This window comes from Globicephala melas, chromosome 3 (assembly GCF_963455315.2).
Source record: "Globicephala melas chromosome 3, mGloMel1.2, whole genome shotgun sequence".
Taxonomy (NCBI): domain Eukaryota; kingdom Metazoa; phylum Chordata; class Mammalia; order Artiodactyla; family Delphinidae; genus Globicephala; species Globicephala melas.
Genome location: NC_083316.1, coordinates 169,902,328 through 169,923,812, shown reverse-complemented (window position 1 = coordinate 169,923,812; position 21,485 = coordinate 169,902,328). Strand labels below are relative to the sequence as shown.

The 21,485-nt window shown below is 60.3% G+C and overlaps 2 protein-coding genes across 4 annotated transcripts in view; one reads left to right on the top strand and one right to left on the bottom strand.

The window, feature by feature from the left end:
* Positions 1–13,135, bottom strand: part of SPPL2B (signal peptide peptidase like 2B) — a 42,498-nt gene extending 29,363 nt beyond the window's left edge. The window contains exons 1-3 of the mRNA XM_060297426.1: positions 12,195–13,135; positions 9,951–10,610; positions 7,742–7,987 (exon numbers count right to left, since the gene is read on the bottom strand). The gene's annotated coding sequence lies outside the window, so the exon portion shown is untranslated. The remainder of the gene's footprint in view (positions 1–7,741; positions 7,988–9,950; positions 10,611–12,194) is intronic.
* On the top strand, positions 28–19,734 carry LINGO3 (leucine rich repeat and Ig domain containing 3). Of its 3 annotated transcripts, XM_060297423.1 has the most exons (4): positions 28–130; positions 6,769–6,997; positions 8,273–8,544; positions 11,777–19,734. In XM_060297423.1, exon 4 carries the CDS (start codon positions 11,823–11,825, stop codon positions 13,599–13,601), a length of 1,779 nt encoding a protein of 592 aa, XP_060153406.1. In that variant the 5' UTR covers positions 28–130; positions 6,769–6,997; positions 8,273–8,544; positions 11,777–11,822; the 3' UTR covers positions 13,602–19,734. The 3 variants fall into 3 exon arrangements, with proteins under 3 accessions (XP_060153406.1, XP_060153405.1, XP_060153408.1); XM_060297422.1 differs by lacking the exon at positions 8,273–8,544; XM_060297425.1 differs by lacking the exons at positions 6,769–6,997; positions 8,273–8,544 and having other exon boundaries at positions 44–130.
* Positions 19,735–21,485: the final 1,751 nt, after the last annotated feature.

The following is a 21,485-nucleotide window of genomic DNA, read 5'->3' as shown; positions in this document are numbered from 1 at the left end:
GTGGAGGGCGGCGGCGGGCACGCGCCGGCGGCGGCGCGCACGGTGGACCCGGGAGGTGGCGGCTGCTCTTGTCGGCTCCGGGCGGCCCCCGCGCCGCAGCCCGCGCCCTGTCCGCGGCGGAGCCGCCCAGGTGAGTGGCCGCGCCGGACCCCGAGACCCCGCTGCGCCTGCCCTCCGCAGCCCGCCCCCCCGAGCCCCCACCCTCGCCCGGGGACCACTCTCACTGAGCGCCCCTTCCGGGCTCATCGCTCCTCGCCAGGCCCCCAGCGCTCCCCCTGGAAACTTTGGGGGGCCACTCCCCATGCTGGGGTCCCCCGTTCCTCCCCTGGGGCGCCGAGGAGCAGGGAGGCAGATGGGCTTCTCTCTGGGGCAGTGGGTACGCCTGGGGGGATGCGCCCCCTTCCATGAGGGGAAGGAAGGGGGACTGGCTGGGTCTGGGGGTGGACGACGGTCGGGATGGTAGCGTCAGCCCCAAGCCTTCCTGCCCTCCCCTCCAGCGGGGTCTGGTCCAGCCTAGGGGGTGCCGAGCTGCCAGGAAGGAGAAGGAAGCGTTTGGGGTCCACACCAGGACCTGCTGCATCCCTGGGGCTGGGGACAGCTCAGCTGGGTGGGAGGGATTTGGGAGCACAGAGCCGAGCCCCCTGCACTGAGGGCCTGTGTCCAAGCAGCAGCAAGGATGGGGTCGGGGGAGCTTCTCTCCATCCCGTGAGGTTGGGCATAGGTGCCCCCCAGGGCCTCTGGGGCCAGGCCTGGGAGGCCACTGAGCCCCATTCAACAAGTTGCGGGGGGGGGGACAGCACCTTATGCCTTGCCTGATCTGGGTGCAGGAAAGGACCCGGTCCTTATTTTTGAGACTGCCTTATGACTGGTTTTTTCAACACACGCCCCAGGCACTGACAACACAGGCACCCCGGCCCCCCGGTTCTGAGGAATCAGGACTTCTGGGGTTTGTGCCCCAGAACCTGCATTTTTAACAAGCAGTGCCTGGTGAATCCATGTTTGTACAGAGATGGTTGCTGGTGGGGGCATGGGGAGGGGGTGTCTGCTGCAGCATGGCAGCAGCAGAGGGACCATCTGGGGCTCGATGGGGGAACTTTCAGGCACAGCAGGGCTCTGAAACCTGGAGCAACCCAGGAGGGCTCCCTGGAGGAGGTGTGGAGGCTGGGAAGGCTATGGTGTGTGAGTGCCCAGAGGTGGAGGACACAGGGTCTCTGTGGATGAGACTGGTGAAACCAGGTGCAGGCAAGCGGGGAGAGGTCTGGGGCCGTCGGGCTGCGGGTATACTGCCTTGCCCATTCCCCACTGAGCTGGAGTGGCAGCCATCTGAGACAGGATCTGAGCTGGAAGACCCCGTGGGCCCACCCCATAGGCTTCCCCCGCAGATGCAGCTCCTCCGCTCTACCTGGATGGCGTGGGGAGATGGGAAGGGGACGCCCAACCGTGGGACGAGGGCTCAGTAGGGCTAAAGCCAGCTGTCCTCGGCCTGCTTCTCTGTTCCCCGTCCCACCCGGTGACTTCCGGCAAAGCACAGCCCCTCTCTGAGCTCCAGGTTTGAGATGGACATCAACACGGGATGTAATAAATGGAGGTGCGTTGCACCCCCGGCACGGGGCTGCCATGAGGTAGGTGCTCTGAGACCGTGGGGCAGCCATGATCGTCCTCACTGGTACCCCAGCAGCTCCGCCTTGCACCTGCTCGGCCTCAGTGTGATCATCTGTAGAATGGAGGTGGCTGCGCCTAGCCACCCCCGCGTGATGCCTGGGATCCGAAGGTGCCTTGCTGAGTGGGAATTACAAAGCAGATCTTAGGCGTCAACTTGATTTCTCTTCCCACAGTGCTGTCATTCTTGGGCTCCCCTGAGTCACCACCTAGTCACCAGGTAGGGAGCCTCTTGGAGAACTCTCCAAGCAAAGCTGGTCCTGGGTGGGCCCGGGTGAGCCGCCCACCACCCTATGTCAATCCTGGGCCTCTTAAGAGGGCCGTCCATCCACCCTCCAGTAGGGCTCTGGGATTCCGTGGAAGGGAGCTGGCATCAGACCCGGGTTCAGATGTTGACTCTCAAGCGGAGCGCTGCCAGGAGAGCTGGGGACCACTCTCACCCTCAGTCTCCTTTTCTCCGAGTGGGTGTCGTTATTCTCCCCCCTCGGGGCTCGGCCGGGCTCGTGGCTGAGCGGCCGTGCTATACAGCGGGCATTCAAAACGTGGTTCCAGATCTAGAGGCCTCCCCTGCAGAGGGCGGTCCACAGCCCCCCTGCACAGGCTGGCAAGGAAAGTGGGTCGGGAGGCCCCCAGCCCCCCGAAGGTTTAACAGGGACTAAAGGCAGCTGGAGGCTAATTAGCGCTTAATGAATTGTCATGGATCAAAGTCCCGGGAGGGCCCGGATCTAGGCCGGAGGATGCACCAATCCTGAGGGGTCGGCAGTGCGTCCCCAAAAGCAGGCCTCAGGGGGCCGGGCGCTGAGTCGGTCCAGCCGCTGGAAGAGGGAACGCTTTGAGGACCTGCCAGCCGCACTGCCCTTGCTCCCTCTGGCCCCAGTTGTGGCCCCAGGGACAGAGGGGCTGGCTGCAGCCATCTATTCCGCCCCCCCCCCGCCCCCGCCCTCCTGGTGGGTTCAGCTGCTGCCTGCAGGAGGGGCCTGGCTCAGCCTTGCTCAAGGGCGCGTTCAGCATCCCCCAGCCTGAGAGGGGTCGGGAGGATGAGCCCCATGTGGCCTGTCGGGGGCAAAATCTGGCTCGAGATAGAAGGGATGGGAGGGGGAGGGGCCCTGGCCAGGAGGGAAGGAGGAAGCTAGCCACCTGGCCAGGGCCCCTGGGGCTGGGCTGCCTCTGCTCCAGGGGAGGGGCCCCGGCAACCCCAGCCCCCTCGGCTTAAGAACTTCCCGGTAAATTTGGGTAAAGGACAGCTTGGGGCGAAGCGGAGGAGGGGTCTCCATTTCCCAGGTCCTGCCTGGACGGACAGATTTCGGGCTCCTCCCCCGGGGTAGGTCCCTGCACTGCAGTTGAGGCTGATGGCAGACCCTGAGGGGAGCTCGGCCCCCTCCACCTTCCAGCCCGCAGAGCAAGCGCACAGCTCTGGGGAGGCCTCCACCCACCTCCTCTTCAAATCTGCAAAGACCCTGCGTGAGTCTCCTGAGGTTGCTGCCACAAATCACCACAAACCTAGTGCTGAAACCACACACATTGATTCTCTGACAGTCCTGGGGGTCAGGAGTCCGACTGGGGTCTCACGGGGCTGAATCCAGGCGTGGGCAGGGCTGGTCCTTCCGGAGGCTCCAGGGGAGCATCGGTTCCCACCTTTTCCAGCTTCTAGAGGCGCCGCATCCCTGGCTCGCGGCCCCTCCTGCATCCTCACAGCCAGCAGCGCAGCATCTCCCATCTCTCTCTGCCTCTGACCCTCCCGCCTCCCTCTTATAAGGACTCTGGGATGACAGTGGCCTCCCTGGGGAATCCAGGGTCCTCCCGGTCTCAGGGTGAACTGTTCAGCATCCTTAATTTCATCCCCCTTTGCCACATGAAGTAACACTCGCAGGTTCCAGGGATCAGGTCGTGCGCGGGCATCTTTGGATGGGGCGTTGTTCTGCCGACCACAGACCGCCACCTGCCCCGTTTTCTCTCCGTAGCCCTGTCCACACGTGGCCTCTGTTTTACTCCTCCTGTTTATCACCCGTGGATGAGTGGCAGGGATTCAGTCCATGTTGCTGTTTCCCTCAAAGAGCAGCGCCCGGCACACAGAAGGTGCCCATTCAGTACTTGTTGAATGAATGAATAAATGAATGAACAGATGAGGCGAGGACTTGGCCGAGAGCAGAACAAGGCCTAGGACTCGGGGCGCCCGACCCCAGCCGGCACCCAGTGGAGACTTCTCTGAAGGTGCCCAGGTTATAAAGTACCTTCTCTCTGACTCCTCACCTGCCACTCCGTCAGCCCTGGGAGGCGGCTGTGAGTCACATGAGTCCCTTTTGCAGAAGAGGAAGCTGCGGCTCAGGGCCTTAAAAGTCTCTTCCAGGGCGGTCGGGGGCGGGCTCCGACGGGGACCCCGAAGAGCTCATCCTGGTGCGGGATTTCGCTGATTCTCTGCTTCATTCGTTGGATTTTTTTTTTTTTTTTTTTTTTTTGCGGTACGCGGGCCTCTCACCGCTGCGGCCTCTCCCGTCGCGGAGCACAGGCTCCAGACGCGCAGGCTCAGCGGCCGTGGCTCACGGGCCCAGCCGCTCCGCGGCATGTGGGATCTTCCCGGACCGGGGCACGAACCCGTGTCCCCCGCATCGGCAGGCGGACTCCCAACCACTGTGCCACCAGGGAAGCCCCTCGTTGGATATTCTTGGGCCCTCTGAGCACCCAGCTCTGTGCATGTTGGTGATGGGGGGTAGAAAGAGGACTAACGTGGTCCCCACCCTTGGGACAGTGCTGTCCAGGCAGGAGACACAAGTTTCCAGCCTCAGATGATGTGGGGTGACAGGGCCAGAACACACACAGCCAGACGCATCTTCAGACTCCAGCTCAGATACGTCCTACTCCTGCCCCAGATCCCCCCATGACTCCCCCGCACTCTCAGAATCAAGTCCCAACACCTCACTGTGGGTTCAGAGCCCTGCGTGGTTCCACCCTTGCCAACCCCGACCCCCCAGATCCAAGCTCAGACGCACCCTGAGCCTCCAGCCGCAACCCCCCTTTCTGTCCTCCGAGCACCAGCCTATTCCCACCCCAGAGCCTTTGCCCCGGTGGATCCCTCCACCCAGAACACCATTTCCCGGCCTTCCACCTGCTCACTCCTGCCCGCCGTTCATGACTCAGCTCAGACAGGCCTTCCCGGCCATGCTGGATAAAGCATCAGACCAGATAACAGACCCCCACTTTTCCCAAACGATCTACTTCGTGGATGTGTTTGCACGTCTTGCCTGTTTGCCCACCCGACACGATGCTCAGTGAGAGAAGCCAGACACAGAAGGACACACGGGGTGTGATTCCATGGATGGGAAACGTCCAGGACAGGCAGATCCACAGACACAGAGAGTGGGTTGTCAGGGGCTGGGGCAGGGGGTAGGGGGTGAGTGCTCGTGGGGACGGGGCTTCTTCTGCGGGTGATGGAATGTTCTGGAATTAGAGGTGATGGCTGCACATATATGTGAAAGTACTAAAAAAATAAACACTGGCCACTTGAAATGGGAAAAAAATGCCCCGAGGAAGGCCCCGGTGCTGCTGAGCCCCCAGCACCCACGCTTGGCCCACTGGGGGTTCAGAGAGAGAGGGGGAGTCCTGGAGTGTGGCCAGGGCAGCCCTGCCCCGGTGGGATTTGCCCCTCGCTGGGGAGAAGAGATGGGAACGTTCTCGGGCACCAGCCCCGAGGCTCTGGCTCCTCTGTGTGGAAAATGAGGGGGGGTGGCCCTGGGTGTCCAGGGGGTCTGGTCTGCAGCACACTCGGCATGAACAGCTCTCAGTCCACGTGGCGAGCAGTTTTTCCCACATCAACAGTCACATGGGGACTCAGCCCCAACACGGCTGCACCCGCAGCCCAGGGAGGGCCAGGCTGGCCCCCAGGGCCTCCTCCACCCTTGGCCACAAGCCGCGTGCTCGCTGACCATGGCATGGGGGGAGGGAGCCTCGCTCTGCCAAGGGCAGCCCCGGGGCCTCACAGTTCTGCCCGGCTGGCACAGGGCAGGCTCCTGGGTCTGCAGAGCTGGTGGAAGTCAGGGTCCCACGAGGATGGGCTCCCACCGCCCCGACCCTGGGAGAACCGTGGGAAGACAGGGTGTGGAGTCCTGGATTCAAGTCTTACATCTGCTTCTCACCTGCTGTGTGGCCCTGGGCAAGTCACTTCCCCTCTCTGGGCCTCTGCTTCCCCATCTATAACACAGGCTGATGATCAGCCTGTCTCCTCCTGGGGCAGCCACTGGATGCCTGCTCTGTGCCCAGCATCCTCTGCAACCGACAGCGGGTCTCACCCGGGCGATCCCGCCCCCCAGGGGGCATGGGCGATGTCTGGGAACGTCTGTGGTTGTCACGACTGGGGGGCTCCTGGCGTCGATGGGGTGGGGGTCAGGGATGCTTCTCCACACCCCCCAGGGCCCAGGATGGCCTCCCACAGAGAATGATCCAGCCCCGGAAGTCAGCGATGCTGAGGGACCTCACACAACCCCAGTGCATCCTGAAGGTGGGGACGCTGAGTCCTGAAAAAAGCAGGGTGTCTGTTGAACGGTGGGGGGTGAGCTGGAGCCCATGCTGACAGGAAGAGGGTTTGGAGTGGGTTGGTGGTGGCCTGGCGGTGGCAGAGATGCAGAGCACGGTGGATCTGGGACATGTTTGGAGGTGGAGCTGACAGCACCTGGTGATGGATTGGTCGGGGGTGTGAATGAGGAGCTGCCAGGGGACGGGTGACGTCGGGACACTGCGGGGCCTCCGGGTGATGTCGGGATGTGGCTAGTCCCCAGGGCTGGAGCTCAGGAGAGACACAGGGTCAGGAGTCATCAGTGAACAGATGGTATTTAGTCCTGGGCGGACAGGGTGGCAGGTCCCTGGGGGTAAAAGGAGTGTCTGGAGGGCAGGTGGTGACCTTGACCGCCCTGTGGGTGTCACCTCCCCCGAGGCCCCTGCCTCAAGGAGGAGGGAAGGGGCAGAGAAGGTGTAGCATCAACACGGACCTGTCCACATGGCCTCATTTTACCACCCAGCACGGCCCCCGAGTGGCCTTTGCCAGACCTGTCCCTCCCACCCCCCGCCTGCCCTTCCCACCACCGTTCACAGCCGGCTGGCCTTCTCACCACCTTTCAGGAAATGGACCCGATGCCCTGAAAACGTAGCAGCAAAAGCAGGACCAGAATCCAGACCCCCACCCTAATTGGGACCTGGGATCCTGGCCTTCTAACCCCACCTCAAGGCCCAGGCCTCCACGCGAGGAAACAGGCCCAGAGAGGGTGACTCACTTGCTCAGGGCACCCAGCCCTCCACCGAGACCACCCTCCCGCGAGCTCTCCCGCTTCCCAGTCCAGCCAACGTCGAGGTAAGTGAATGAACAGGGTTGCTAGAGACAGAGTCAAGTTCCCGCTGCTCCCTCGCCCAGACCAGACCTTTCCACAGTGGAGGGGGAGGCATCACAAGCTCCAGCCCAGCTGCGAGTCCACCACCCCACACAGAGATGACAGGCCCATGCTGGGGGGAGAGGTTATAGCTCACAAACTGGGTCACAGCTGGAGCAGACCCCGCTGGGCGCCAAGGACCAGCTATCCTCTCATCCCGGGAGCAGTTACAGCGCGAGTGCTCCGAGGGCGCCCCCGGACTTGCTCCCTTTGACAGGCGAGCTTCAGAGAGGGCGCACTTTTCATTAGAGGTCACACAGCGCGTCAGAACCGAGGTCTCTGCCGGCCTTTCTGCGACTGTGTCACAATGGCTGTGCCCTGGCCGTGCTGGCCTCTTGTCACTTAAGTACTTCCTTCCTGATACTGTTCTGTGACAACTATTTTTTTTTTAATTCTTTCCAACTTAAAAAAAAAAATTTAAGTTTGTAAAAAGTCCACCTTCCTCTCTCTGCAGTGCCCAACCCCGGACTCCGTGGCTGAATGGCCCAGTCCTGCTGCCTGCCGCCCCGCCCCGCACCACTTGGCTCCCTTTCTCCCTCCCTAAGTCTTTGTCCCTTCCTTGGCAAATTAGATCATTGCAATCCCCTCAACACCCCCTTCGCCCTTTTCCTGGATTTATTTCTCTCCACTTATGGCCACCTAAGGCGGGAGAGAGTGTATTTACTTACCTCTTTTATTATCCGTGGGCTCCAAGAAAGCTGACCCCTTTGTCTCACGCACTGTGTGTCCTCAGCACGTGGAAAATGCCTGGCACAGTAGATGTTTGTTGACTGACTGACGGACGGAATCAACGAATGAGAGGAGACCAGTGTTTGTTACAGGATCTCTGCAGGTGACGATGAAAACAGGTCCAGCAAAAACAGAGCCGTATTTTGAATTCTAGCTGAATGAACTGCCAGGACCCTCTCCTGCCTCTGTTAAAAAAAAAAAAAAAAAAATTAGCGAGCGTGACAGGGTGTAGCGCCACCCCACCTCACTCCGAGACTATCCCCTGCCACCTCTGACGTGCGGTGTGAACCTGAGCGGGTGACTTATGTTGCTTTGAGCCTCAGTGTTCCCATCTGTAAAGTGGGCATGACCCACCCCTGTGAGGTTGTTGTGGGAACTAAATGGGCCGATCCACGTAGAGCCTTAGCCCAGGGCTGGCCCAGAGCAGAGCCTATAGCAGAGTTTGCCTTTTTTTTTTTTGCGGTACGCAGGCCTCTCACTGTTGTGGCCTCTCCCGTTGCGGAGCACAGGCTCCGGACGCGCAGGCTCAGCGGCCATGGCTCACGGGCCCAGCCGCTCCGCGGCACGTGGGATCCTCCCGGACCGGGGCACGAACCCGCGTCCCCTGCATCGGCAGGCGGACTCTCAACCACTGCGCCACCAGGGAAGCCCCCAGAGTTTGCCATTTTGATGAAGATGATGATAATGATGAAGATGATGTTTCCAGTCCAGGAATAAAGACCAGCTTTGAACAGGGTTTAAGGTGCATTTCAGAGAGCCTGGGGGGAGGGGAGGGGTAGTTTAGTGCAGAGAGTCACCAGGGAAGTGACACTGGGGGCGAGACCCAAATAAAGTCAGGGAGAGAGCCATGAAGGGACAGTGGTCTGGGTCTTGCACAGCCCGTGCAAAGGCCCTGGGGCAGGACCATAGCAGGCTTGTTGGAGAAACAGCGAGGAGGCCTGTGGGGCTGGAGCAGAGAGAGCGAGGGGGAGAGAGGGAGGAGGGGAGGGCAGGGAGAGGCCGGGCGCGTGAAATTCTCTCCTGCAGAAGGCACAATGCAGGCAGCTCTGCCCCCACAGGGAGTCCGTTTGGGGGGCTGAACAATACCAGTTACTTCCTTCTTGGGGCAGAGCCAGGGAGGGCCTTGCTCCTCCAAAGCAGACTGCTGAGGAGCTGTGCCCCATCCCCGGCTGGGGGACCGTTATCCCTTGACCACAGGGAGCGGCCTGGGCTGGGCTGGCGACCTGGGAGTGACCTCAGAGCCCCTGTAACGTAGAAAAGAGACAGCTGAACGGGGAACCATCAATTCTGACTGTCATGTCCCCTCCTGGGACACGGCCTCTCCACATGCTCTCCAGGGCGACTACACGGGAGGGAATGACCTAGAAAAAGAGCCTGGGAAGAAGTTTGCCTCAGGGAAGGATTATGTTCCCTGCAACGCCCAGGTCGGGATTAAGGACAGTTGCAGGGGGAAGGCACGACCAGATGCCTCTCACTCCCTCCCTCTGCCTCCCTGCTGGGTTTCCCAGCCGGGGACAGGGAGCTAAGACCCGTGACCTCCTGGAGGCCAGGGGCGCCTCGGTTTCCTCATGATGGGACCGCACTCTCCACTACAGCAACTCCCTTCCCGCCACTCACAGTGCTGTCCCGAACGGTGTGTGACTTCCCAGGCGTTTCAGGGGCACCTGCGCTTGTGTTTATGTGCCCGCCCAAATCAAGAACTGAGTTTGGTGTTTGGTTTTATTTTGCCACGAATGGGATTGTGCTGTCTGTGATTGTGTGGCAACCTTGCTTCCCCCTGGCCTCCTGTGGAACTACACCTCAGCCAGCTTTCCTTGTGGGTACATCTGAATCTCCCAGCCTTCCACAATAACCATAGATTATGGCTTATTTGATCCCCTATTGATGGGTGCTAAGGTTAGTTCATTTTTCCTCCATGTAACTAGATCTCAGCTCTCTTTTTCTACTGAGTACATACAGATCTCCTTGATTCCACAGCAGGCACAGACCACAGTTTATTTAACTAATCCCGTATTGATGGACACTTAGGTTAGTTTGGGGATTTTAATTCACCCCCCCCCCCCCATATAACTACATCACTGTCTTTCTTCACTGGTACATACAAGTCTCCCTGTGTTCCACAGCGGGCACGGACCACAATTTATTTACCTGATCCCCTATTGATGGATATCTAGGTGAGTCCCAGTTTTTGCGGTTCCGAACGACCCTGCAGCAAACCTCCTTGTTCACCCTGCTCCCACGTGTGAGTTTTTCTTACGGATCCGTGGATATTCCGTTAGGTCTCGTAGCTGCCACGATGAAATACCACAAACATGGCGGCTTAAAACAACAGAAAGTTCTTCTCTCTGTTCTGGAGGCCAGACGTTCAAAATCAAGGTGTCAGCAGGGCTGTGCTTCCTCCAGAGATTCTAGGCGTGGATCCTTGCCTGCTTTTTCCAGGTTCTGATGGTTACTGGCACTCTTTGGTGTCCCTTGGCCTATAGATGCATCACTCCAGTCTCTGCCTTTGTTGTCACGTGGCCACCTTCCCTGAGTGTCTGCATCAAAATTTCCCCTTTTATAAGGACACCAGTCATTGGATCAGGGCCCACCCTGCTCCAGTATGACCTCATCTTAAATTGATGACACCTGCAAAATACAAACTCTCCCCCCAGTGACGTATGGTTCACCTCTGGCATTAAGTTACTCAGGGCTCTGTGTGTGTTAATGCTCACTTAAAATTCCCGAAAGGGCCCAGGAAGGCTGGAGCTGGCCACACCGCTGTTTTGCAGATGAGAATCTACAGCCTGGGTCTTTGCCGAGCCGGGCCTGCGGGAACAGTGAGGAAACAGGCAGTAAGCATGTGTCAGGGGTGGTCAGGGGATGCCTGGGGGCTTCAGCTGCTAAGATGCTGAAAATAGGTGCCTGGCCAACGGAGCAGCACCCTCAGGCTGCCATCTGCCTACGCCCTCCCCACCCCCACCCACCTTGGCCGCGGGATCCGGGCTGCAGCCCAGCAGAGTGCGGGGACAGGGGGTGGAGGGCCAGCTGGCTGCCAGGAGAGATGGAGCAACTCGGAAGGCGCAGGTGCAAAGGCCCAGGCGTGTTGGCATCTGTCCCTCCGGGCCTCCCCAGCCACATCATCCAGCCTCCGTGAACCCTCCAGTGCATCTCCCACTCCCCACCCCCATTCATTGTACTCCTAGCCTCACCAGCCACTCCTTCAGCCTCAGGACCTTTGCACTGGCTCTTCCCCCAGCCTGGAACCCTCTTTCTGCAACACCCATGGGCCCTTTCCTGGTCATTCTTTGGGTCTGTATTAGCTTCCTGTTGCCAAAGTACCACAGACTGAGTGGCTGAAAACAACAGAAATCTATGCTCTCCCAGTTCTGGAGGCCAGAAGTCTGAAATCCAGGGGTCTCAGGCCATGCTCCCTCTGAAGTCTCCAAGGGAGGGTCCTTCCTGCCCCTCCCAACTTCTGGGGGCCCCCGCCATCCTTGGCTTGTAGGCACATCCCTCCAACCTCTGTCTCTACCTTCACGCGGCCTTTTGCCCTCTGTGTGCATCTATGTGTGAGTCCAAACTTCCCTCTTATTATAAGGACATCAGTCATTGGATTCAGGGCCACCCTAATCCAATATAACCTCGTCTCAACTCACCACATCTGCAAAGACCCTATTTCCAAACGAGGCCCCCTTCCCACGTACCAGGGTTAGGACTTGAACGTTTCTTTTGGGGGAACACAGTTCAACCCAGCCCAGGGTCTCAGCTCAAATGTCACCTGTCCTGGTCTGAAGTCACCCCCTCCATGGACCCTGACTATCCATCCACACTACTTCCTTACCCAGCCCTTGGGTAGACACCCCAGAGGGGGATCCCGGGTCCCACGGTGGATAATCGCTTCCTGAGCTAGCTACTAGGATGGGATGGGACGGGCCGGGGTGGCGGATGGCGGGATGGCGGGATACGGGTGCTAACGCTGCCCCCGCCCTCAGGTGCCCACGAGGATGGTGGCGCGGCCCTAGGCCCAGGCTCCGCACCATGACCTGCTGGCTGTGTGTCCTGAGCCTGCAGTTTCTGCTCCTGCCCGCGGCCCCGCCCCCCGCTGGGGGCTGCCCGGCCCGCTGCGAGTGTACAGTGCAGATGCGGGCGGTAGCCTGTCCCCGGCGCCGGCTGACCGCGGTGCCCGACGGCATCCCGGCCGAGACGCGCCTGCTAGAGCTCAGCCGCAACCGCATCCGCTGCCTGAACCCGGGCGACCTGGCCGCCCTGCCGCTGCTGGAGGAGCTGGACCTGAGCGAGAACGTGATCGCGCACGTGGAGCCCGGCGCCTTTGCCAACCTGCCGCGCTTGCGAGAGCTGCGCCTCCGCGGCAACCTGCTGAAGCTCATCCCGCCCGGCGTCTTCACGCACCTGGACAACCTCACGCTGCTGGACCTGAGCGAGAACAAGCTGGTCATCCTCCTGGACTACACCTTCCAGGACCTGCGCAGCCTCCGCCGGCTGGAGATGGGCGACAACGACCTGGTGTTCATCTCGCGCCGGGCCTTCGCGGGGCTGCTGGCGCTTGAGGAGCTGACCCTGGAGCGCTGCAACCTGACGGCGCTGTCGGGCGAGTCGCTGGGCCACCTGCGGGGCCTGGGCGCCCTGCGGCTGCGGCACCTGGCCATCGCCGCCCTGGAGGACCAGAACTTCCAGCGGCTCCCGGGCCTGCTGCACCTGGAGATCGACAACTGGCCCCTGCTGGAGGAGGTGGCCGCCGGCAGCCTGAGGGGGCTCAACCTGACCTCGCTGTCCGTCACGCACACCAACATCACCGCCGTGCCGGCCGCCGCCCTGCGCCACCAGGCCCACCTCACCTGCCTCAATCTCTCGCACAACCCCATCAGCACGGTGCCGCGAGGGTCCTTCCGCGACCTGGTGCGCCTGCGTGAGCTGCACCTGGCTGGGGCCCTGCTGGCCGTGGTGGAGCCGCAGGCCTTCCTGGGGCTGCGGCAGATCCGCCTGCTCAACCTCTCTAACAACCTGCTGTCCACGCTGGAGGAGAGCACTTTCCACTCGGTCAACACGCTGGAGACGCTGCGTGTGGATGGGAACCCGCTGGCCTGCGACTGTCGCCTGCTCTGGATCGTGCAGCGCCGCAAGACCCTCAATTTCGACGGCCGCCTGCCGGCCTGCGCCACCCCAGCCGAGGTCCGCGGCGACGCGCTGCGCAACCTGCCGGACTCGGTGCTCTTCGAGTACTTCGTGTGCCGCAAGCCCAAGATCCGCGAGCGGCGGCTGCAGCATGTCACGGCGGCCGCGGGCGACGACGTGCGCTTCCAGTGCCGCGCCGAGGGCGAGCCGGCGCCCACCGTGGCCTGGGTGACGCCGCGCCACCGCGCGGTGACCGCCGCCAGCGCCGGCCGGGCGCGCGTGCTGCCGGGCGGCACGCTTCAGATCCGGGACGCGCGGCCAGGGGACAGCGGCACCTACACGTGCGTGGCCAGCAACGCGGGCGGCAACGACACCTACTTCGCCACGCTGAGCGTGCAGCCCGAGCCAGCCACCAACCGGACCCCGGGCGAGGGCCGCAACGACACGCAGGCGGCCGTGCGCTTTCCTCTGGACCTCACCACTATCCTGGTGTCTACCGCCATGGGCTGCATCACCTTCCTAGGCGTCGTCCTCTTCTGCTTCCTGCTGCTCTTCGTGTGGAGCCGCGGCCGCGGGCAGCACAAGAACAACTTCTCGGTGGAGTACTCTTTCCGCAAGGTGGACGGGCCCGCCGCGGCTGCCGGCCAGGGGGGCGCCCGCAAGTTCAACATGAAGATGATCTGAGAGGCCCCGGCCCACCTCCCGCGGCCCCCGCCGTTGCGCCTGCGCCAGAGGCCGCGTCTCCGTCTCCGCCCAAATCCACGCCAGCCCGTGGCTGGCCCATCTGACTACCACCTATGCATTTCCCGTAGGGGGCGGCCGCAAGCCGGCTCCTGGCACAACTTCCCCTTTTTTTGTAGAGACCCAACCACAGGACTGTTTTTTCATCAGGATGCATCTTTTGCAGAGTTTCTCAAACGTTTTCTTAGGGTTTCACGCTGTCTTCCTGCCCCTCGTGTGGTCGCTGAGCTGGGCAGGGGGCGGGGGGTGCTCAGAGGCCCAGGGTCCCGGGCGTAAACAGCTCACACCTGGTGGAGATGGTCTACACCTGGTGGAGATGGTCTACACCTGGAACCCCACGGAGGTCACCAGGGGCATGTGAAAGCCCTCACTGTTCACACCTGCACACACACACACACACACACACACACACACACACACACACACACACACACACACACACACACCGCCCCCGTCCCTACACCAGAGCACACACGCACACCCGGAACATACAACCAGACGCACGGCTCCAGAGTGGAACACACACACCTCACACCCAGCTGACACTGAGCAGGTGTCCCAAGCTCCAGAGCTCACCAAGGGCACGCAGGGCTCTGGGGAGAGGCCAGCGCACACCTGGGCCAGGCAGCTCACACTTGGGACACATTTCAGCTCACACCCAGACAGTCAGCTCACACCCAACTCCCACTCAGCTGGCCATCTTGGGGCAGATCTCAGGGGCTGCGCTACGGTCTCGCTGAGGAGGTCAGGCTCACCCTGAGGTGGTCCAGCACGCAGGATGGTCCCTGACCCGCTGGCCCAGATGCCCCTGCACCCAGACTCCCGCCCGCCAGGAACTGTTGGCCAAGCAGCGTGGGCTGCCCGCTAGGAGAAGCCATTCCCCTGGTTCCTCCCACCATCCCTCACAGCTGCCACCTGCTTCCTTGCTCTCACCACCCAGGAGGGACAGCCGTCCTGGCCCCTGGCCCAGGAGCATGGCTTCCAGGTGTCCCTCTCCAGCAGACCAGTTGGAGTGACCTTCAACCCCGAGTCTGCAGCACCCCTGCCCAGCCCCGTGGCCCATTGCTCACCTCGGGAAGGAGACCAGAGCGTGGAAGGTTCTCAGGGTCCCTGTTATGGGCATGGAAGGGGCAGCGACGGGGAGAAAGGCCAGAACAAAGGTTCAAGCTACAGGGAGGCCTGGACCTGGGGCGTTGGGAGAAGGTGACAGAGGCACCTTGGTCTCTGCAATGTTGGGGCAGATCTTGGGCCAAAGAGTAGAGAGGGTCACAGGAAGACTGTAGCTCAGGTGAAAGAAGAGCTTCCCCAAGGTCACTGCCCTGTTGCTCTACAGCTAGTGAGTTCCCAGTCACTGGGGGTATGCAAGCAGGAGCTGAGGTTTTGCAGAAGTATTCAGATACCAGACAGGGACCATACATGACCCTGCCTCACCCAGCCTGGTCCTTGCCCCGACTCTCTACCTCGGCCAGACAACAGTTAGGGCATCACTTGGGGGAAGGGGCACAGAAAATTTTGTGTGGCCAGGCCCTGGGCAGAAGGGAGGTTAGACAGTATTCTCAAGGACCTTGTAAGAAGGTTCAAAGCCAGCTCTGTGCCCTCGCAGCTGTGTAATCTTTGTTGGCAACCGAGGACCACCTGGACCATTGGTGTCCACGTCTATAAAATGGGTCTGACGGTCAAACCCATTGCTACATACGTAGAGGCCAGGCCCGTGGACAAGCTTGGTGATTGACTTGGATTCTGGATCCCTCCAGATCTTTCTGAGATGAGCCAGAGAGAAAGCTGTCCCTCCTGGAAGTTTTGCACAAAGGATTCAGCCAGAAGGTGGAAGGGGCCACTGGCCATTCTCCCTGGGCTGGAAGCATCGGGAGGCCCTGATCCCGCTTCCAGAGCGTGCACATGGGCCAACAGGGCTGTGTGGCAGGCTGCTGACCACAGCCAGCCAGGGTGGGGACCCCACCCAACCCCATTCATGGCAGGAAGTGAGTGAGGGCCGAATGGGGTGTCCAGCAGCGCTACACAGAGTCGAACAGAGTGGACTAGTTTTGTTCCCTTAGCATCCTCCTGACCTTGGCTGCCACGACAACACCGAGGGCCCCTCCAAACGACATCCAAGTGCCTTTAACATCATCAAGACAGGAGGGAGTATGTTCTCAGCAGTGTTAGGACTTATAGAATGTCAGCATATTGAGATCTCCCAGTCCCCTCTGCCCACCCCCTGTCCCAACATCAACCAAGACCCTTAGCCCCTGTCCCCCACCCCTACCCGGCTGTATTTGGTTGGAATCCAATAAAAATGAAACCAATTTAATAACAAACTTCAGGGTTTTTTAAAATTCTCATGGGAAGCATGGGGGCAGAAAGCAGGGGCTGCTGGGGGTCCCTGAGGGAGAGGCCTGGCTTCAGCACCAAAGCTGACCCTGAGTCATAGGGCATTTGTGGAGAATGACCCGTGTGATAAGGTTAGAGGTCACACTTCAGGAGTGCCCGTGCTGTTCCCAGCGCTGTCCCCTGTGCTGCCTGCATTCACTCCCCCATGAGCTGGGTCCTGTTATGACCCCATTTTACAGGTGGGCAAAGGGAGAGTCAAGTCCCCAGCTAGGGAGAAGCAGGGTGCTGAGAGGGACCAGTGGCACTGGGCTGTCCAGGGGAACTCTTGCCCTGAGCTTGGTCCAGGGGCGGAGCCAGCGGCAGGGAGGAAAGGAGAAGTGAGGTGCAGACTCCCTCCCTCCCTGCTGCGCCTCTGGAGCTGGCAGCTTCTCCCCCTGGGGCTTCCCCTGGCCAAGGGCAGCTGAAGTAAGCTGGGCCCCCTGGGGCTTCCCCTGGGGCTTCCCCTGGCCAAGGGCAGCTGAAGTAAGCTGAAGTAAGTTGGTGGCTAGAAACCCAAGGCGGGACCCCGCAGAGGGGTGTCTGTGGCCTCAGTGCTGTGTGGCCTGGGGGAAGTCGCTGCCCCTCTCTGTGCAGTGTGCTCATCTATAAACTGGAGGATTATGGTCGTCTTTTATGCAGGGAACTGTTTGAGCTTCCTATGGCCGCTGTAACAAAACGTAGTGGCTTACAACAACTGAGATTTATTATTTGACAGCTCTGGGGCTCAGAAGTCTAAAATGGATTGGCAGCTGGTCCTTCCCGAGGCTCCAGGGCAGCGTCGGTTCCCGCCTTTTCCAGCTTCTAGAGGCGCCGCATCCCTGGCTCGCGGCCCCACCTGCATCCTCAGAGCCCGCAGTGCAGCATCTCCCGTCTCTCTCTGCCTCTGACCCTCCCGCCTCCCTCTTATAAGGACCGTGGGATGACGCTGGGCCCCCTGGGAATCCAGGGTCACCCCCATCCTCATCTAATCAGCAACCTTCACTTCCCCCTGCCGTGCCACATAGCATATTCACAGGTTCTGGAGATGGACATCTTTGGGGACTGTAACCCTGCATGCCACAAAAAACTGAGGCATTTTTCTCAGAAATGCGAAGTCATGAGAAATTCGGGAGGATCTGGCATCCCGAGCCCTTGCTCAGGGCGATGCCAGGGATGCAGAGAGCCCGGCCCCAGCTCCTGCAGCGCTCCAAAAACACTTCTCGAATAAAAGAACAGCTTTACTATCTGCAGAGGGTTTGACCCTGATGTGGGGTGGCCGGCCAGGGCTGACACACAGGGGCCACTTTTCAGGGTGAGCTGAGGCAATCGGTCCCCATTTCTAGGCCTTAAGGGAGGACTGTCCATTGGGGCTCAGTGGGGTGGTAGGCACATTGGGGTGCTGAGCAGATGTCAGCTGGCATCTGCTCTCCTCCCCCACAAAGGGCCCCCAACCACTCCAAGGAGGGGTCATCTTGAGGTAGGCAGCGGGGTCCCTGGGCACCAGCTGCCCCCCACCCTGCCTGTCCTGGGTGGAGAAGTCCCCAGGGATGTCATTGCTTGTCCCAGCCTGGCCCTTCTGTCCACCCCCCAAACCCCACCTCAGGGTCAGGCAAGTAAGGCACTGCCCTGGCATCCAGAACTCAGTCATCAAGATCAACATTCTACGAACAAAATTAATTCATGCCCCGAGTCCACAACCCTTTAGATAAAGACAAGATCCACTCTGCCTTGGCATGACCCTGCCTCACTCCCCACACCCGAATCCTGGCCCTGGTGCCAATAAAACTTTATTTACAAAAACAGCCGGCCAGCCCAAGGGCCATAGTTTGCAAATAAGATGTTTTTTTAATATTACATTATTATATTACAATGTTATTTATCTTGATTACTGGGTGGTTGTTTTTTTTTCAATCACGCTTTTAATGAAAAGATCATAAAATAACAGTTTCTCATCACTGTACATTAAGACTGCACGCTTCTAAATGGAGAAATCGATGAACTGCTTTACTGTGACACTTGAGGGTTGCACACCTGCAGCTATGACCTGAATTTATCCAAACTCTCGAGGGAAGTGAACTCGGTGTGATGACTGACTGTAGCGGTGGCCAGTACAGGGGTGCGATCACGGTCCCCCCTTCCTGGGAAGCGCGCGTAGCGGGACATGATCCCTCTTCCAGTTCCCGGTAAACAAAACAGCTATAACCCCATCCCTCGCCCTCCCCCTCGAGGTATTTGTGAATGGGCCAGTGCCCAACCTGGGGTCCCCCAACAGGGGAGGGGGAAAGCAAGTGATGGGTGGGGGACAAAGAGGTTCCCCTCAGCACCTGGCCCCCCCGGGGCCCCGCCAAGTGGAGGCGGGGAGCCCTGGGGATCCTCCCTGCCCTGAGTGAGGTCTGTTATGCAGCGTATTTGAGGTCAATAAATTACAGCAATAAACAGCAAGGTGAGGTGGGGGAGGGGTTCCTGGTAGAAAATTAAAGTGGGGTGACAAGCCCGGGGCAGGGTGGGTGGTCCTAGGCAGGGGGTCCCAGGCAGCCTGAGTCCCCACAGCTCACACCCACCCCCTGATTTGGAAGGTCAGACTGAGGTCAGGCCCCGCTCCACCACCCGCTCCTGGCATCGGGTTCACAGGTTCAGTGATGCCCAACCTGGCTCTGGGGAAGAGCAAGGGCCTTGGTCCCTGCAGGGGGCCGGCAAGGCTGGGATCCCTGGTCTGTTCTGAGGCCTGGTGCCTCTGCTTTCGTCCTCCCCCCACCCACCAAGCCAAGGCGACGGGACGGATGCGGCCACCTCTGCCCTGAACCCTGCCCTCCCGGCTGCCCAGGCCTCACCCCGACTCCGGACAGCCACGGGCAGCGCGGCCGGGGTCCCTGGTGGATCGCACTCCTGCACACGGCCAGTCCAGTGCATTCTGACGGGTGGGAGTCAGGGTAGCCCACGGCTGCGTGAGGTTCTGAAAGTCCGTCTGGGTCCAGATTGTTCATTTCACAGGCTGAGGTGTGTGGCTATGCTGCGAGTCTGAGATTCGTATTTGCTTAAAGGTTCCTCTTTCCTTCTTTACCTTTTCTGCAATCCTGGAGGAGCCCCGGCGGCGGTGGGCTGGGTCTGGCGGGAGCGTGCGGTGGCGGAGCCCGGTCTGCCGCTCACTCGCCCCAAGTCTGAGAAATAAATACATTCGTCACTGCACAGACATTGATACAAAAACAACACTGTTCAGAGCGTTTGCGCCGTCCGTGCAGTGTTTGCCCAGTGAGCCCCTCCCACGGCCGGGGTGGAGGTGGGGGTCCCCAGAGGGCGGTGACACGCCGGAGCCCACGGAGCTGTGCAAAGTTCCAGGCTTTTTGGCGCGAGAGGGACCCTCACATCAACACACCCGAGGGTCGCAGGCAGAGCAGTGGGATGGGGGCGCACCTCCATCCCAAGGGCCCAAGCCCAGGCTCAGGTCCTGCGGCCACAAGTGACAGCCACCCCTGCTGTGCCAGCTGGCAGGACCGCCAGGGTCTGGCCAGGAGGCCTGGGGGGGGCCAGCTGGGCTGGGAGAGGCCGGGCTGGGAGGAGGGCTCAGGGGCCTCCACGCCCGCCCCAGGGCCTACTCAGAAGGGGCTCCGGTGGAAGCTGGGATTCACTGGGACTGGCCTTTTATCTGCTGAGGTCTGAAACTGTAAAAGTTTATGTAAACAAACAATGAGATAAATATATTAGTATCTTTTTTTCTGAGCCCATTGAGGTTCCACATGCATTCAAGATGTGCTTGGTTTAAAAAATAGGTTTTGTGAATTTGGGTGTGAGCTTTTTTTCTTCCCCTTTTTTTTTGGTCGTTGTTTATCCTCTTTCCTCCATGACATCTGCTATTTTCTGTTTCCTGTTTCTCCAAAACATTCAGGAGTTCAGCGACTAAAGCAGAGAACGGTAAGCCGCCCTTTGGCCTCCAACAGCCTAATCTCCTGGTGAGGCTCTAACACACATCCACGCACACACTCACGAGCTCACACTCCACATGAAACCAAAGGAAAAGGAAAGCAAAACCAAGTGTCGTGTTAACCCCGCCCGCCCCACAAACCCTTAAAGTCTTAAGTAGGAAACTAGTGTTTCGCTTTCTTGTTCAAATACAGAGAAGGCTCGATGTATGATATAATACTCAGGTGGGCACAACACTACATCGCACGAAGGTCGTCGAGTGAGGGCCTCTGCGCCCGGTCCCCGAAGCTCTGCCTTGAACCACCTGCTTCACCGGGGTCCATGCCCAGGGGCGTGTGTGCAGCTCCCGCTACAGACTTCTGTCGTGTGGCTTAAGTGCCGACGGCGTAGGGGGGTCGGGAGAGCAGAAGCGCTGCAGGGGCCCCGCCCGACTTGCTGGAACACGAGTCCCCAGAGGGGAGAGGAGTGGCCGGAGGCCGGGGGCACCCCAAGGGCTCAGCAGGGCCCCGCGTGGCCCTCGTGCCCTCACTCCCGATACCCACCACTCGGGTCCCTGAACTCAGGCTCTGGTTTCAGCTGGAGGGTCTCTGGAGGGGTGGAGGGTAGGGGTAGGGGATGACTCTGGAATCTTTTGGTCTGAACTTAAAGTAGAAAGAAATAAAAACCTGAAGCAAAATGAAGAAGATAAAGCCACTGGTCCAGCCCTGTGGCTGCAGCAGGCTGAGGACAGTGGGGCCGACCTCTCAACCTCGGCCTGGCCTTGCGAGCGCTGCTCTGGGCCCAGGGAGGTGTCTGAGGCTGGCAGGGAGCCCGAGGCGAGAGGTGAGGGTAGGGTGGGATTCAGGGCTGAGCCCATGGGTGGCAGCCAGCCTCCCCCTGCCGGTGGGTGGGAGAAGATGTACACACCCCTGTGGTCAGCCCCTCCGCACTGGTCAGGTAGGGGCTGCTGCTCTCCCGAGGTGAGGCTCTTGCAGGCCCAGGGGACAGGATGGGGGGTGGGTCTCACTGCTGCCCCATCCTGGCCTGGCCGGGAGCCACCAGGAACCTGTCCCACCATGTGGCTCCCGTATCCCGGCACCTGCTCCTGTGCCGGGGGCCCCCCAGGGGCTAGAGCACCCATACCCCAACTCGGGCCCAGATGAGAGGCAGCTCGGGCTCCCTGACAGCAGCACACTCAGAACACTTTCAGGGTGGCCGCCTGGCCACACGCGCACGGAGGAAGTACAGGTGCCCCTTCTGAGAGGGGGCACAGGCGGGGGGCCCAGGAGGGCGACAGGAGGAAAACACAAGTGTCACGGTCACAACGGCCATCACCAACCAACATCCTGTTCTCGCGAATTCAAGAGGTAGCAAAAGGTCAGAAGTCTCTCCACCTTGATGTTTTTTTCCTTTTGTTTTGTTGGCATCACCTTAAATTCTGTGCCTGAGGTGAGTGCCTTGCTTGCCTCACCCTAATTAGTCCTGGATGGGAGGCGTGGCCCAGCTGGGTGACCCCACAGGGTCTCCTGAAGGAAAGAATAAGCACTCGTGGTCAGCAGGGGTCTGGGCAGTGAGCAGGCC